This window comes from Panthera tigris, chromosome D2 (genome assembly GCF_018350195.1).
Source record: "Panthera tigris isolate Pti1 chromosome D2, P.tigris_Pti1_mat1.1, whole genome shotgun sequence".
In the NCBI taxonomy this organism is placed as follows: Eukaryota; Metazoa; Chordata; class Mammalia; order Carnivora; family Felidae; genus Panthera; species Panthera tigris.
Window position 1 is genome coordinate 8,967,303 of NC_056670.1, and position 15,631 is coordinate 8,982,933.

Below are 15,631 nucleotides of genomic sequence, written 5' to 3' on the forward strand. Positions count from 1 at the left end.
TTACTGATTTTGGTAGTTTTATAGATTTTTAAAAATTTCATAGGTAAACAATTGTGTTCTGTAGGAATAAAAATAAGTTTACTTCTCCTTCCTAATGTTCATACATTTTTTTTTCTTAGCCTGTTGTACTGGTTGAGAATGCCAGTGATGTGATGTATAGAAGTGACGAAGGTGAACATTTTTGTCTTGTTCTTGACTTCAGGGAGAAACTGTTGGGTGTATTATTATTAATTTTGACTTTAGCTGAAGGATTTCTATAGATGTCTTTTATCATTTTGAAGAAGTTCTATTCCTAATTTGCTAGGAGATTTTTTTTTTTTTTAGATCATGACTGAGTATTGAATTTTGTCAAATGCTTTTTCTGCATGTATTGAGATAGTCAAACTTATTTCATATTTATTATGTTAATATGGTGAGTGATCTTGATTGATTTTCAAATGTTAAACCAACCTGATATGTTTGAAATACGTTCTTCTTCATCATAATGTATTTTGCTGTTATAATCACTGAGTTTGGCTTTTCACTATTTTGTATAGGGTTTCTCTGTGTGCGTGTGTTCACGAGAGCTGTTATCCTGTAATTGTCCTCATCGTAATCTTTTCAGGTTTTGGGTTGAAGACTGTACTACCTTCAAAAGATGAGTTGGGCGGTGTTTCATACTTTTCTATGTATGATATTATGTGAGATTATGTTATTTTTTTTTAATGTTTGAAAGGTTTCACCTATGAAGCCATTGGGTCTGAAGTTATCTCTTGGTGGAGATTATAAATTTCAGACTGTTAAATTTTTAGTATTTGTCTTTGTTAATTTTACCGTAAATACAATATACGAGTATTGGTACGAGTATCTGGATCAGAGCAGATGAATTATTATTTATGTAAAGCCAAGTAACAATTTTGTGGTTCTGGTGTACCTCGATTTCTTACTCTCCGAGCAATAAGAAAAACCAGGGGTCTTGCACATACATGCAGAATTGGTATTTTGGGTGCAGAACACCGATAAAATGAATCTGGGTGCTTGCATAGAGGAGAGAGGTAGTTGTCCCCCTACCCTTTTTAAAGCAGAGAGCGGAACCTTTGCTCCCTTAGAAAGGAGCCCAAGTTCACACTCTAATCCTTTGGACTATGAGTAAATTTCTTCAGGGAAAAAGATGGTTATTATCTCCAGCTATGTGTGTGTGTGTGTGTGTATGTATGTATGTATGTATGTATGTACTTTTTAAGTTCATTTATTTATTTTGAGAGGCAGGGGAGGTGCAGAGATGGAGGATCCCAAGCAGTCTCCACGCTGTCAGCACAGAGCCCCACATGGGACTCCAACTCATGAACCATGAGATCATGACCTGAGCCAAAGCTGCGAGTTGGACGTTTAACTGACTGAGCCACCCAGGCGCCCCTGTCTCCAGCTGTATACCCAGGATGGCATCAGGGTCCCAGGTCCAGCATGCCCACTGAACTGTAAATCTCTCTAGAGTGTGTCCCTATCTCATTAGTCATTAATTACTTTCCAAGCCTCATTCTTGCACCTTAAGCTCCAAGTTTTATCGAGATTTGCTCAAAAAGTCCTAACTGTTCAGTAACATAAAATTTATTTTCCCTACAGTCCCACAGTACCATTCGTCTTATTTCTGACTTCTGGGCAGTTTTTCTGTGTACGTGCCATTCTTCATTTTGTTTTAGTCTTGAAACAGGTTTGTATGCTGAAAGCTAGATGCTCTTCACGTTTTTCCATTCACCTTTTACCTGGCCCAAGCTGGTAAACCAGCTGCGGCAGCATTTATTGATATTTTGTACAGGCTGTGCCTTGGTCTGTGTGGAAGAAGTCTGTGGCACGCTCTGTGGTCCATACAGCCGTGGCCAGCCAGTTAAAACTGACTTGAATGCCTTCCAGGCTGAGGCAGGGTCATGAAGCATTTCAGCTCAAGGCAGGAAAAGATTCTGTCCCTCTTTCTAACAGAACACCTGCACTGTAGGTGACACTGCTCACAGAGTGCATGTCTGGGGTCTGTTCAGCACCAGGTGTTTGCTCACTTACTTGAGTGTTTCTGATAACCACCCCTGGGTGCAGATCACACTTCAGTTTCAAGTTAATGCCACACACACACACACACACACACACACACACACACACACACACACACAATCTCAGAGGGTATACTGGAAAATAAAAATTTTGCAGTTGTTAGCACCACCTGCCCCCCCTGCCTCCATCGTGGCTTCTCACTGTCTGGTAAGCTTTAGACCCCCACCCCGGTACCAGTCTAAATATTTGGTTTTGTCTTCTTTTCAGGCAGTCAGTTCCAAACAGTCCTGCTTGTCTATGACGCCATTTCGTCCATCCCCTTCCCTGTGGTATGCATGATACCCACAGGTGCTCCGAGCTGCTGTCTTGTGACACCAAGCAGGGATGGGAGAAGCAGCTGCCAACTTCACTGCCAGGGATTCGCTGCAGTTTGTAGTTGGGTTGAAGAGCACGGGCGGCATTTAGCGGGAGCAGCAGAGGCATTGGTCCTCTGGGAGGAGAACTCCCGGGAGCAGGTCTGACAGCCCTGTCCCCATGCTGCCATAAAGGTTCGCTTTCCAGGTGCCAGAGAGTTTGCTTTCCTTCGGTCATTACAAAGTCTGTGTGTCTTAATGGAAACTGCAGCTTCACAGTCTTTCCAGCCCTCCTCCACTCTTAGCCAGACCTTGCATCTGGAAGGGCCAGGTACAAGGGAGACCACAGCTCTGTAACAGAAGCGTTTTCATACAACTTAGAATTAGTTCTGATGCTTGAAACTGTTTTTTGGCTGTGTTCTGGCCTGGAGTCGCTGTCAGGGAAAAGAGATCCATCATGCCCACCTGAACGGTCAGGGTGAGATGTTGAATTTGCAAAAGAGGTCCGTGTACTACCCGCCCGCATATTCACCCTTTTTCCCCTAATCGTATCCAGGAAATAGCCTGGAGACCATCCCTTTTGAGGACAGCTGCATTTAATAGACTGCTTTGCTAAGGTGTGTGTGCCAAGAAAGAGGTAAGGGAAATAGACTCATTCTTGCTCATTATTGTAAAGTCACAGTAGTGAGATCTCCTCTAAAGGAGTTTAAAATTGAGATCGATTCCCTGTCCCAGAATGGGTGCTCCCTACCCCCCCACCTTGCACCTTCCACAGGAACATGAGCTAAGAACACAGTCAGCTCCTGTAGTCTGGGCGGTGCAGGCCCCGGCACCAGAAGTAGCCCTCTCCACGATTCTGCCAGGATTCACCGTGTTTCCATAGCCCACAGTGCCTCAGGGTGGCTTTCAACATTGTCATGGTCAGAGTCCTGCCACTGCACACAGGGACCACACCTGCTTTCACACCTGCCTGGCATAACTGAAGGACACAGCGGAGCAGCAGCCAGGAGAGAGCTCTGTGACTCCATCAAGGCCTTTCTTGCTGGGTTTTATTTTAAAAAGTCTTTTGGGGATATAGACGCCTGGGTGTCTCAGTTGAATGTCCAACTTAGGCTCAGGTCATGATCTCATGGTTCAAGAGTTTGAGCCCCGCTTCTGGCTCTGTGCTGACAGCTCAAAGCCTGGAGCCTGCTTCGGATTCTCTGTCTCCCTCTCTCTGTGCCCCTCCCCCACTTGCAAGTGCGTTCTCTCTCTCTTTCTCAAAAATAAATAAACATTAAAAAAATGAATAAAATAGAAAGGCTTTTTCACCTTGCCAGTGGTAGATTCCAAGTTGATCCACTCAAAAATGGGTTCAACAGGCTAGAGACCCATTATCACTCTCCAGTAAATCAGGCATCACAGTTTAACAAGAGCTCATTAGCAAGTTCAAAATGATTTTTCCAAAAGGCAGCTAGCTCCCAAAGTGTCTCCCTGTCTGGACAGGCCCTCCCTAGTTCTGTTCTCCTTCTGCACACGGCCCTCCCTTAGGCAGATCATCAGTCTTGCAGACTTGTTCTGTCTCCAGTACTGTAAGATTCTACACATGGACACTAAATCCTCACCCACAGACACTTCTTCCCTTGATAGGGACGACTGTCTCTGGGACTTACACCAAATTGTTTTCTGCCACATCTTTGGACGTAGTAGCCACAAGACAATACAGAGCTGTTTTTAAAAATTCCCCCTTTTTTTGCTTAGTGCAAAATTCGTACCTACTCCTAGAATCTAAATTCAGCGTTGGGTGTTGGCTGGGGCAGAGCTGGGGCTGCAGGGCTGCCATGGAAATCTTTTTAGGAACCCTCCCCCCCCACCGCCGCCTTTTAAAAGTTCTTCTTTGATCCATGGTTCATGGGTTGCTTAGAAGGGAGTTGCTTCTAAAATCATTCTTTTGTAGTTATCCTTCAGGTCTTGAGTTCTGATTTAATACAGAGAAGATTCTTTGTGTGATTTCAGTGGCTTGAAAGTTGTTGATGTTGTCTGTTTGTACTTTAGAAGGATGTATGTTCTACAATTGTTTCGTGTAGTGTTTTATAATGGTCTTCTGGTCTTCAGGTCTTGTGTTTCCTGATTGTCTTTTGTCAGCCACTCTGTCAGTTACTAAGAAAGGTGTTTTAAAATCTCCAAGTATGATATTTCTTGAAGCTGTATTATTAGGCAGGCAGAAATTTATGATTGTTATATCTCACCTTTTAATGGACTCTTGAACCACTATGTGGTGCCTGTCTCCGTATACGCAGTGATGCTCTTCCTTCGGGTCCATTTCTGGTATTAACATCGCCACACCAGCTTTCTGTTCTTTAGAGTTTGTAGGATATACTCTGTTTCATCCTTTACTGCCAGCCTTACCACACTCTAGTTGTTGTTAAATCTAGTCTGACATTTTAAATTTCTTGTTTAGACTGTTCAGTCCATTTATGTTTACTGGTATAACTGGGCTTAAGCCTGCAGTCCTATTTCGTGTCTTTATGTACCATTTCTTCTTTCTTCTGTTATTTCTCCTTTCACAACTCCTTTTGGGTTTTTTAATTATTACTTTCTTTTGCCTCTATTAGCTTTTTATAGTTATATAGTCTTTTATATAGACTAGTTATATAGTCTTTTAAAAAAATTATTAGCCTTTTAGGGGTTACGCTGTATGTAACAATATGCATTCTGTTAGGGCAGAACTGGAGAGACGAGTGGATGCCGGCTGTGTGGAGATGTTCAGTCGTGGGAGCTGTATGAGAGCTTCTTGCTCATGAGTGCATATAAACCAGAGGTGTGGGCTCGTGGCTAAATCCTGGGGCACCATGAGGTTTAGAAGTGATGACGATGAGGACTGAGCAGTGGGGACGGTGGGGGAGTCTGTGAGGATGGAGTAAATTTGAGAGAAGGTGATACTCTGGAGGCCAGAGAAGAATTTCAAGAAGTAAAGGACCTCAGGTTTGAAGACAGAAACATAAAGTTGGCATTTTAACCTTGACTTCTTAGAAACAGGAAGAGCTAAGACCCTAAGACCTGCCAGTCAAACCCCACTTTGAAAGAACAAGCAGAAAGCTTAACTGTCAACAACAGAACAAGTGAAGGGTTGCCAAGAGCAGGGAAAAACGGGGTGGAGGTGTGTGCCCAGCTGCCACGTCCGAAGGTGTGACCTCGGATCGTCGAACGTCATCTTACAGAACAGGAGGAAGGACTTTTAGGATGCTGGTAGATCTCTGTAGTTTCTTTGTGAGAAGCAGAGGGCTGGAGTGGACTCCACACTGGGGGCTGGATGAGGACTCACACACACAAGCTCTGTTGGAAAGATGCAGGCCGTCTGTGAAGTGGTAGAAAGTGCAGAAGACTTTGATACTTGAAACAAACCAAAGACTTCTCTCGGTTGGTTGGAGACCGTAGTAAAGATTGAGGAGAGCATGCAGTGCCCTTGCTAAGAAACATAACACGAGATGGATTCAAAGTTACTATGAGAAACAGGAGAAGACAGGACAAGCAAGTGGCAGGTGAAAAACAATTCACTTGAAAATGTTACCATGTAATGTCTGAATATTGTCACTAGTTTTTAATATAAATTAACAATGAAACATGGTTTCTGGTGTACGAGAACATAAGAGAGGCAGGTCGTTCATTCTGAAGGAGATAGTAAGACCACAGGAAGGTGTGATGAACTGTGTTATATCATAGGAAATAATACTATGTTATTATATCATAGGAAATAATTTAATTCTATGTTATATCATAGGAAATAATTGAAAAAAAGAATAAAATCACTGCAGTAATCAAAATTAAATTGATTAAAAAAATTAAATTAAATTAAATTAAATTAAATTAAATTTAAATTAAATTAAAAAAAAAAACAAAACAGAGGTAGAAAAGATATTGCAGGGGTGCCTGGCCGGCTCACTCGGTGGAACAGAAGATGCTTGATCGCAGGGTTGTAAGTTAAGCCCCATGTTGGGTGTAGACATTACATAAAAATCGAGGAAAAAAAAAAAGATATTGCTGAAAATAAGTAGGAGACATGGAGGTTGTAAATGAGAAACCTAAACAGAAAACAAGGTGTGGAAAGAGTGCCTGACATTGAGTAATGGCTTCTTGTGTTCATCACATGATTTATATTGCCAAGAGAAGCTCATCGACTACTTCAGCATACTTCTCGTTCCATGTCTGCCCGTCAGGAAATTAATTCCTGGTCATATAGTTAGGTAACTATAGTTTATAGAGGCTTCTCTTCCTATCAGTATTTTGATCCTCCAAAGAGAAAGATCTTGGTTTCACTCCTTAAAAATCTAGTATTACACATTAATGATTTTGCTTGACTGTGGAGCCACATAGAGCCAGATTTTCATAATAATGCAGAAAGCCATTACCACAAATTCTTTACAAACTTACATGCCAGCTCATCAAGCATGTAAGATTTGTTAGATTCTGATTTATTGTGTGTACACTGACACAGAGACTGAAAAAAATCGTGTCTATTATCATCCTTGTTTCTTATCAGAAGTAGCACACACTCATTTTAAAATTTACTATGGAGTGTGAAAGCCAACCCCGTGTCATCTCCCTCAGATGAACAGGACATTTTTGATGGGGTTTATATGGATGTGTTAATAGCATTTAAATATTTATTTTCATTATAAACTAACATTAATTATTAATGTCATAATATTAAGTACATTGTTCTATACATGCTTTTTAAAAAGTTTTCAGTGACGTTTTACCATATTTGCTGGTTTTTTTACAGAAGTTTTTTTTTAAGTTTATTTATTTATTTTGATAGCATGAGTGGGAGAGGGGAGAGAAAGGGGGAGAGAGAGAATCCCAAGCAGGTTCTGCACTGTCAGGGGCTCAAACGCAACAAACCATGAGATCATGATCTGAGCCAAAATCAGACCCTTCACTGACTGAGCCACCCAGGTGCCCCAGAAGTATTTTTAAAAGTACAGACGTTAAACCACTAAACCTTTCAGTATGATGCCTAAAATTTGTGTTTAGTAAAGCTGTGCAGTTAATTCTGATAAAAACCGTTTGTTAAATACCATTGACTTCATATCTGTTCAGTGTTGAAAGAAAATCATAGGTAGAGTTATGGTTGCCAGAAACATAGTTGAATGAAAATCAGAGCTGCATGAAATATTTAAAAATTTAGTATTTGGGGTGCCTGGGGGGCACAGTCGACTGGGTGTTCAACTCTTGATTTTGGCTTAGGTCATCTAGTGGTTCGTGGGATTGAGCCCCTTGTCAGGCTCTGCGGTGATGTCACAGAGCCTGTTTAGGATTCTTTCTCTCCCTTTCTCTCTGTCCCTCTCCTGTTCACACACACTGTCTCTCAAAATAAATGAATAAACATTAAAAAAAAAAATTAGTGTTTAACAAAGACAGTGTTACCGCAGTGTAGTTCATGTTTGTGGTAAAGTAAATTATACAAACAGATTTTTTTTAACTTTTTATTTTAATCACCCAGTGCTTATCACGACAGGTGCACTCCTTAATCCCCATCCCCTATTTTACCCATCCCCCCACCCACCTCTCCTCTGGTGACCATCAGTTTGTTCTCTATGGTTAAGAATCTGTTTCTTGGTTTCTTTCCCTTTTTTCCCCCCTTTGCTTGTTTGTTGTGTTTCTTAAATTCCACATACAAGTGAAATCATACAGTATTTGTCTTTCTCTGACCGGCTTATTTCACTTACCGTTACATTCTCTAGCTCCACCCATGTTGTTGCAAATGGCATGATTTTATTCTTTTTGATGGCTGAGTAATATTCCGTTGTATATATATACACATACCACATCCTCTTTATCCATTCATCTATCGATGGACACTTGGGCTGCTTTCATATCTTAGCTATTGGAAATAATGCTGCTATAAACATTGGGGTGCATGTATCCCTTTGAATTAGTATTTTTGTATTCTTTGGGTAGGTACCCAGTACTGTGAGTGCGGGATCATAGGGTAGTTCTATTTTTAACTCTTTTGAGGAATCTCCATGCTGCTTTCCGCAGTGGCTGTACCAGGTTGCATTCCCACCAACGGTGCATGAGGGTTCCTTTTTCTCCGCATCATCACCAATACCTGTTGTTTTATGTATTTTTATTTTAGCCATTCTGACAGGTGTGAGGTGATATGTCATTGTGGTTTTGATTTGCATTTCCCCGACGATGAGTGATGTTGAGCATCTTTTCATGTGTCTGTTGACCATCTATCCGTATGTTTTCTTTGGAGAAATATTTGTTTATGTTTTAGGTCTTTTTTTTTTTTTTAACAAAAGAGGCTGAAAATTATGGGGAGATTTGGGAAGGCAACTTTTTTTTTTTTTTAAATTTTTTTTCAACGTTTTTTATTTATTTTTGGCACAGAGAGAGACAGAGCATGAACGGGGGAGGGGCAGAGAGAGAGGGAGACACAGAATCGGAAACAGGCTCCAGGCTCTGAGCCATCAGCCCAGAGCCTGACGCGGGGCTCGAACTCACGGACCGCGAGATCGTGACCTGGCTGAAGTCGGACGCTTAGCCGACTGCGCCACCCAGGCGCCCCATGGAAGGCAACTTTTTAAAAATGTTATTGGACTGTAAGCTAATGGAGTGAAAGAATATAAGATTATGAATGAGAATGAGCAATTTATAAGGGACAAACAGCTGGGCTTACCAGAGTAAAATATATTCATTCTAGATTTGTAAATTGACAGCTTGATTCTAAGCTGAATCTGGATATAACTGATATGTTCTCTTCAGTGTGATACCATTGTAAAAAATATTGTCAGTTCTTAGGTTATAGGACTCAATAGTATTATTATGGGTTTTGTACAGTATCGTATGATATATCATTACAAATATAGTATTGTAGATAGCAGAGGAGTAAAGGTGAGCATGCATAACCAAAAAAATATTAAAGTAAAGGTAAATGACAGTTTTAGGACCAGGTTTAGAATTGTAGGTTTTCATGTTTTACAAAGATATAGAAGGGTGTGTGTGTGTATGCAGGATTGAAGACTAATGTTAAATCAGGTGAGATTTGGTTGGGGGAAAGCCAGAAAGCATTGGAAGAGGGTTTGATGGTTCACTATTGAACAACTCAGATGGAATAAAGGAAAATATCTATAAATCAGAAAAGAGCTGTAAATATGATCCTGTGGCAAGGCTGGCTTGACCACTCATTGATTTTGCTATTTTGTTGTATGTTTTTATTGCTAGTGATTTAGAGCTAGTAACAGAATTAGATATTAGAGATTGGGTTATAGTACTATTCTCTTTTGAATTAGAGTTCTTAGAAATTTGATTTGTTGCTGTTGTGTAGAATGGAAGAGAGAGATGAGACTGGAAATGTGTATACTGTTGTCATAATCTAGATGTGAGAAGATAATGACCTAAACTTACCCACTCCCCAAAACCTAACTAATTCTGTTTCTCCTAATTTTCCTGTCAACTAATCTTCCTTGTCACTCTATTTATATTTCAGAATTAATTAATAGCAGTAGAAACTATTCAAGAAAGAAGTTCAATGAGTTTAACAAAGGTAGAAATTGGCTCCATAATGATAAGCATGAAGGAATTTATTCTGAAGAGAAACTTTATAAATATAATAAAAATGGGAATGGCCTCCATCTTAATGAAGATTTTGTTCACCGTCAGAAAATTCAGATTTTGGAGCAACCTTTTGAATACAGTGAATGTAGGAAAGCTTTCCATGAGAATTCACTCTTTGTTGTACATAAGAAAACTTACACAGGAAAGAACTCCTGTGAACACACTGATTATGGGAAGATCTTCTGTGATATGTCATCCCTCATGGCTCATCAGAGAACACATCCAAGAGAGAATCAGTATGAATTTAATGAATGTGGAGAAAATTTCTTTGAGGAATCCATTCTCTTTGAGCATCAGAGTGTTCAGCCTTTCAGCCAGAAGTCAAACCTCATTCCAGTTCAGAGAAGCCACTCAATTGACAATGTGATTAAATATAATGAATGTAGAACGTTTTTCAGTGAAAAGTTAGTCTTTGGTGTACAACAGAGAACACGCACAGGAGAAAAACCTTATGAGTGTCATGATTGCGGAAAAACCTTCAACCAGAAGTCAGCCCACACAAGACATCAGAGAACACACACAGGGGAAAAAAATTGTGAATGTCAGGAATGTGGGAAAACTTTCTACAAGAATTCAGACCTCATTAAACACCAGAGAATTCACACAGGGGAGAAACCTTTTGAATGTCAGGAATGTGGGAAATCCTTCAGTGAAAAGTCAACCCTCACTCAACATCGAAGAACACACACAGGGGAGAAACCGTATGAGTGTCGTGAATGTGGGAAAGCCTTCTCGTTCAAGTCAGTCCTTACTGTACATCAGAAAACACACACAGGGGAGAAGCCCTACGAGTGTTATGAATGTAGGAAAGCCTTTCTTAGAAAATCAGACCTCATTAAACATCGAAGAACTCACACAGGGGAGAAACCTTATGAATGTAATGAATGTGGGAAATCCTTCTCTGAGAAGTCAACCCTTACCAAACATCTGAGAACTCACACAGGTGAGAAACCCTATGAATGTATTGAATGTGGGAAGTTTTTCTGCTACTACTCAGGTTTCACAGAACATCAGAGAAGACACACAGGGGAGAAACCTTTTGGATGTAATGAATGTGGGAAAAACTTCCGTCAGAAGTCAGCCCTAATTGTTCATCAGAGAACTCACATAAGACAGAAACCCTATGAATGTAATGAATGTGGGAAATCATTCTGTGTAAAGTCAAAACTCATTGCACATCATAGAACACACACAGGGGAAAAACCCTATGAATGTAACGTATGTGGAAAATCATTTTATGTGAAGTCAAAACTCACTGTACATCAACGAACACATTTGGGGAGAAACCCTATAAATGTAATAAATGGGGGAAATCACTCTGGGTGAAGTCAAGATTTTATAGAAAAAGAATGCAAAAGGGGAGAAAAATCTGTTGCTGTAATGATTTTGAAAACATCTTAGGTCTAAAGTCAGTTCTCACAATACAGGAGAGAACTTATAGAGGGGAGAGAATAATATGAAGCTATTGAATACAGAAAACTTTAGTGCTGGAATTTGAACCATAGAATATATCAGAAATCTCAGAGTGGAGAACACCTTATCAGCAAATCGCCCAAAGCCACACCTCACAAGTTAGAAACCTCTATTAATGTTCATAGGGTAGAAAATACTTGATCCACAGGCTATAGAACATGCACAGATTGTAGGAAGCTATAGGAAAGCATTGTGCTATTTTATTGTGTGTAGCATCTCAGTGGATATCAGTAGTTACTAGATAAAATACATTATTTTAAATGTGTGGGAGCTTTAAGTTAAAATCTAAGCTTATGCATCAGATATTTTGAATTGAAGGATCTCTGGCAATTTAAGGTGGAGGATGATTTTTCATTTAGAAATAGCTTTGTATTTTTGTTGAGATGCAATTTGGCCCATTGCTGGGCTTGTTATTCCCCACTGTTTAAGGTATTAGATGTGAAAACACAGCACGCTGGGACCAGCAGTTGGAAGCAAGTCAGAGGCTCATGCATCTGCAGAAGAAGAGAAGATTTTTAGCAAGAGGACCCACCAGGAGGACTTTCGGATGCCCAGGTAGAGAGAGAGGTTCTGGATTGTTGGCTCATGGACGGGCAGCTTGCCAGCAGGATGTGTTCATGCTTCTGGGGCAGACTGTTGAGAGCGGCTTATCCTGGCCTAGGGGGTCAGAGGGGAAAGGTGGGTTGCTGCACGCACAGCTTAGTGGAGGCAGTAGAAGTTGAGTGCGCATGAAGCGTCGGTGGTCTCTTCCCTGGCAGGCATTGACATTTGTCTCAGTGTCACCCTGCTGGGGTGACTTGCCATACCCCGCTCTGTCTCTCCACATACTTAATACTTCCATAGGTGATGTAACAATTTCCAAAAAACGTAATAGTCACATACAAAAATGTATTCTTTGGAGCACCAGCGTGGCTCATTTGGTTAAGCATTCAACTCTTGATTTTGGTTCGGGTTGTGATCTCATGGTTTGGGAATTTGAGCCCCATGTTAGGCACCATGCTGAGAGTGCAGAGCCTGCTTGGGATTACCTCTCTCAGCCTGCCTGCCCCTATCTCTCTCTCTCTCTCTCTCTCTCTCTCTCTCTCTCTCTCTCTCTCTCTCTCTCTCTCTCTCTCTCCCCCCCCCCTCCCTCTCCCTCTCCCTCTCCCTCTCTCTCAATAAACATTTAAAAATGCATTCTTAAATATAAAGCTTTAAAAAAGCACAAGTAAAAATAAGTAAATTAAAAAGCACAAGTAGATTCCAGTGCTGGGTAGTAACTTGTAGCAGGTCGGTGCCCTAATGAGAACAACTAGAGAAACATCACAAAAAGCATCTGTTTCAATGCAGCTTATTGCTGCAGGAGCAAAGAGGACTAAAGGTAAAATTCAGGAGAGGAGTGAGTCACAGAAAGTTCCCCGGGCAAAATGCACCTGTTTCCCCTGGGAGCATTTGCCAGCTTTGGGCACAGAGGAACCTGAGTCCTGAGCTTGGCTCAGGTAGAGGGTGAAGCTCGTAGCGAGAGGGCAGAGACCAGAAGCCAGCAGAACTTTCAGCAGTCAAGGCTGGAGTGAAAATTTCTTCAACATTAGAGGCTTAAGCCTCGTAGCTAGTCTCAAATTTTTAGAAGATTGACTCAGGACGGGAAGGAGCCTGAAAAGCTAGGCCGAAAGTCGATTTTATTCAGGACAGAGAAAATGATTGGAATTCAGTTCCAAAAAATGATTGGAACTGTTAGTAGGATGGGCCCTTGGCGAGCACAGCATGCTATCAGTAAAGGTAAGGTCATACCAGAGGTCAGTTGTACAAATGATACCTGATATTAAAAAAGAACCAAAACTGCCCAGAAAGAAAACTCTGAGTACAGTTGCTTTCACTGCAGTTATTCCAAATATTTAAGAAGGAAATAATAGGAAGCTCCCATGACCTTTTCCAGAGAATGGAAGATGGAACTTTTCTAATTCATTTTGGGGGCATGGTACAACCTTGATACCAAAACCTGTAAAAGACATTTCAGGAAAGTAAAGTTACCAATATTTTATGAATTAAGGTGCATAATCTTAAATTAAAAAAAAAAAATCCAGTCATATCCATGGACCAAGTAATGTTTATTAGGGGAATCAAAGGATTTACTATTTAAAATTAAATCGATTTGGCCAGTTCTTCTTCCTCTCACATCCTCCCTTCTCCCTTGTGCTTTCTGTGTTTCTCTTCTGCCTTCCGTTCCTAGAGTGGAAGTCAGAACAGGCCTGCCACAAGGGATGAGAAAGGTGTGGTGATGTGCACACTTGCATCAGACGTGTTGAATGCAGCTGGAAGAGATGATCATCGTGGCTAAAGTATCGATAACATTGAGCAGATGAGAAAATGTGCTGAGGATGATGAGAGCCAGAGCAGAGAAGGTTTTCATGAAAATGGAGAGGGGAAAGTTAGAAAATCCCGGGGCGTTGGATTGGAATGTAACTCACGGAAGTGTGTGTGTGTGTGTGGTGTGTGTGTGAGATGGATCTGTCTGCTGAGAGGGCCTACACACAATGACACCCCAGGAGCAGTGTGCACACCAAATACCAGGTTACTAATGTCTAAATGCTGTCCTCCACCAAAAAAGGGACTGTCTCCGGAGTGATGGCTGGTTTCAGGTAAAAGATGGGGAGAAATACACGATGAACCTGAATCATCTTACCTGCCAGACAGTAAAAAAATGTTCAAATAATCATGGAGTCAAAAGAACCACCTTGGTCAGGTTCCACTGGCCAGATTTGAGACAGTTTGAACATAGCGTCAGAATTATTAATTCCCATTAATAAAATGGGAGTCCATTAATGTATAGTGATATAGATAAATTTGTAAATTCATAAAGGAGAAGGGAAGACTTGTACAAAAGAATGCCAGTTAATAAATGTAGGGAGAATAATGGACATAGAAAAACACCATTGGGCAACCATTGGAGGGGCAGTTGATTCAGGAGGTAGTTGTCAGCATAGACTAGAGTCTGTGAGTAGAGCTTTGATGAAGAACAGGATATGGCATAATCTTCAGATATCTCCCCACAAAATACCCATCAGCTGCAGAGGTGAAAGGGTGATTTTGTGATTAAACCTGGCAGACACCGGCATGATCAGGCCATCAAAGTTCACCTCACCAGTGGAGTAGGACAGGTCAGCATGATGTGTCCCCTGATGAGATGCACTGAGAAGAGGCAGCATCATTTGTGTGGCATTTTCGCCAAGAAAGCACGACCTGTAGGATGCCTGGATAGCTTAGTGAGTTAGGTGTCCAACTCTTGATCTCAGCTCAGGTCTTGATCTCAGGGTCATGAGTTTAAACCCTGTGTTGGGCTCCACACTGGGTGTAGAGTCTACTTAAAAGAAAAAAGAAAAGAAAGCTTGACCTATGTTTATTTAGGAGGAAACATCAGGTGAATCCATATGAATGGTTATTTTAGTGAATGCAAAGCCTATAGTTTTTTATTATGTGAAAGATACGAAAAAGACCGAGAGGCTGTTTCAGATTAGAGGTGACTGGAGATAATTTTAAAATAAAAATGAAGACCAGACATTGGTAGAACAGTTGGCAAAATTCAGTGTATGGATTGGATGGTCGTGCTTATCAATGTTTGTTTCCTGATGTGGATGATTGCTGGGTGGTTCTATAGGTTAGTGCCTTTGGGGAAAATACACACTGGAATATGTAGAGGTAATGGAGCCTCATGGCTGCAGCTTGCTTTAATTTTTTTTAATGTTTATTTTTGAGAGCAAGACTGAGTGGGGAAGGGGCAGAGACAGAGAGGGAGGCACAGAATCCGAAGCAGGCTCCAGGCTCTGAGCTGTCAGCACAGAGCCCAACACGGGGCTCGAACTCACAGACCAGGAGATCGTGACCTGAGCCGAAGTTGGACACTTAACCAACTAAGCCACCCAGGTGCCTCTGCAGCTTATTTTTAAATGCTTTAGACAAAGGCTAATAGAGAGAGAGAGAGAGAGAGAGAGTGTGTGTGTGTGTGTGTGTGTGTGTGTGCGTGCACGCGCCTGCGCACACAGCGCAAAGGACTGATGGAGGAGATGCAGTGCGGTTAGGAGAATCTGACTGAGGGGGATATGGGAGTTTTTTGGTACTGCGCTTGTGACTTTTTTAAGTGTGAAGTCATTTCAGAATAAATGTTTACAAGTTTAAGGTAGTTGATGTAACCTACCACATTAGTA

The 15,631-nt window shown here is 41.1% G+C and overlaps 1 protein-coding gene across 4 annotated transcripts in view; it reads left to right on the forward strand.

The window, feature by feature from the left end:
- LOC102954361 (zinc finger protein 37A) overlaps positions 1-15,216 on the forward strand; it is a 145,427-nt gene extending 130,211 nt beyond the window's left edge. For 2 of the 4 annotated variants that reach the window (XM_042959787.1, XM_042959788.1), the window contains exon 8: positions 9,850-11,388. In XM_042959787.1, coding sequence (XP_042815721.1) covers positions 9,850-11,303 — 1,454 coding nt within the window. In that variant the 3' untranslated portion in view covers positions 11,304-11,388. Of the gene's footprint in view, positions 1-9,849; positions 11,389-11,879; positions 12,357-13,659 lie in introns of those variants that run through there. The other 2 variants (XM_042959790.1, XM_042959789.1) reach the window with 2 other exon arrangements.
- The last annotated feature ends 415 nt before the right edge of the window (positions 15,217-15,631 follow it).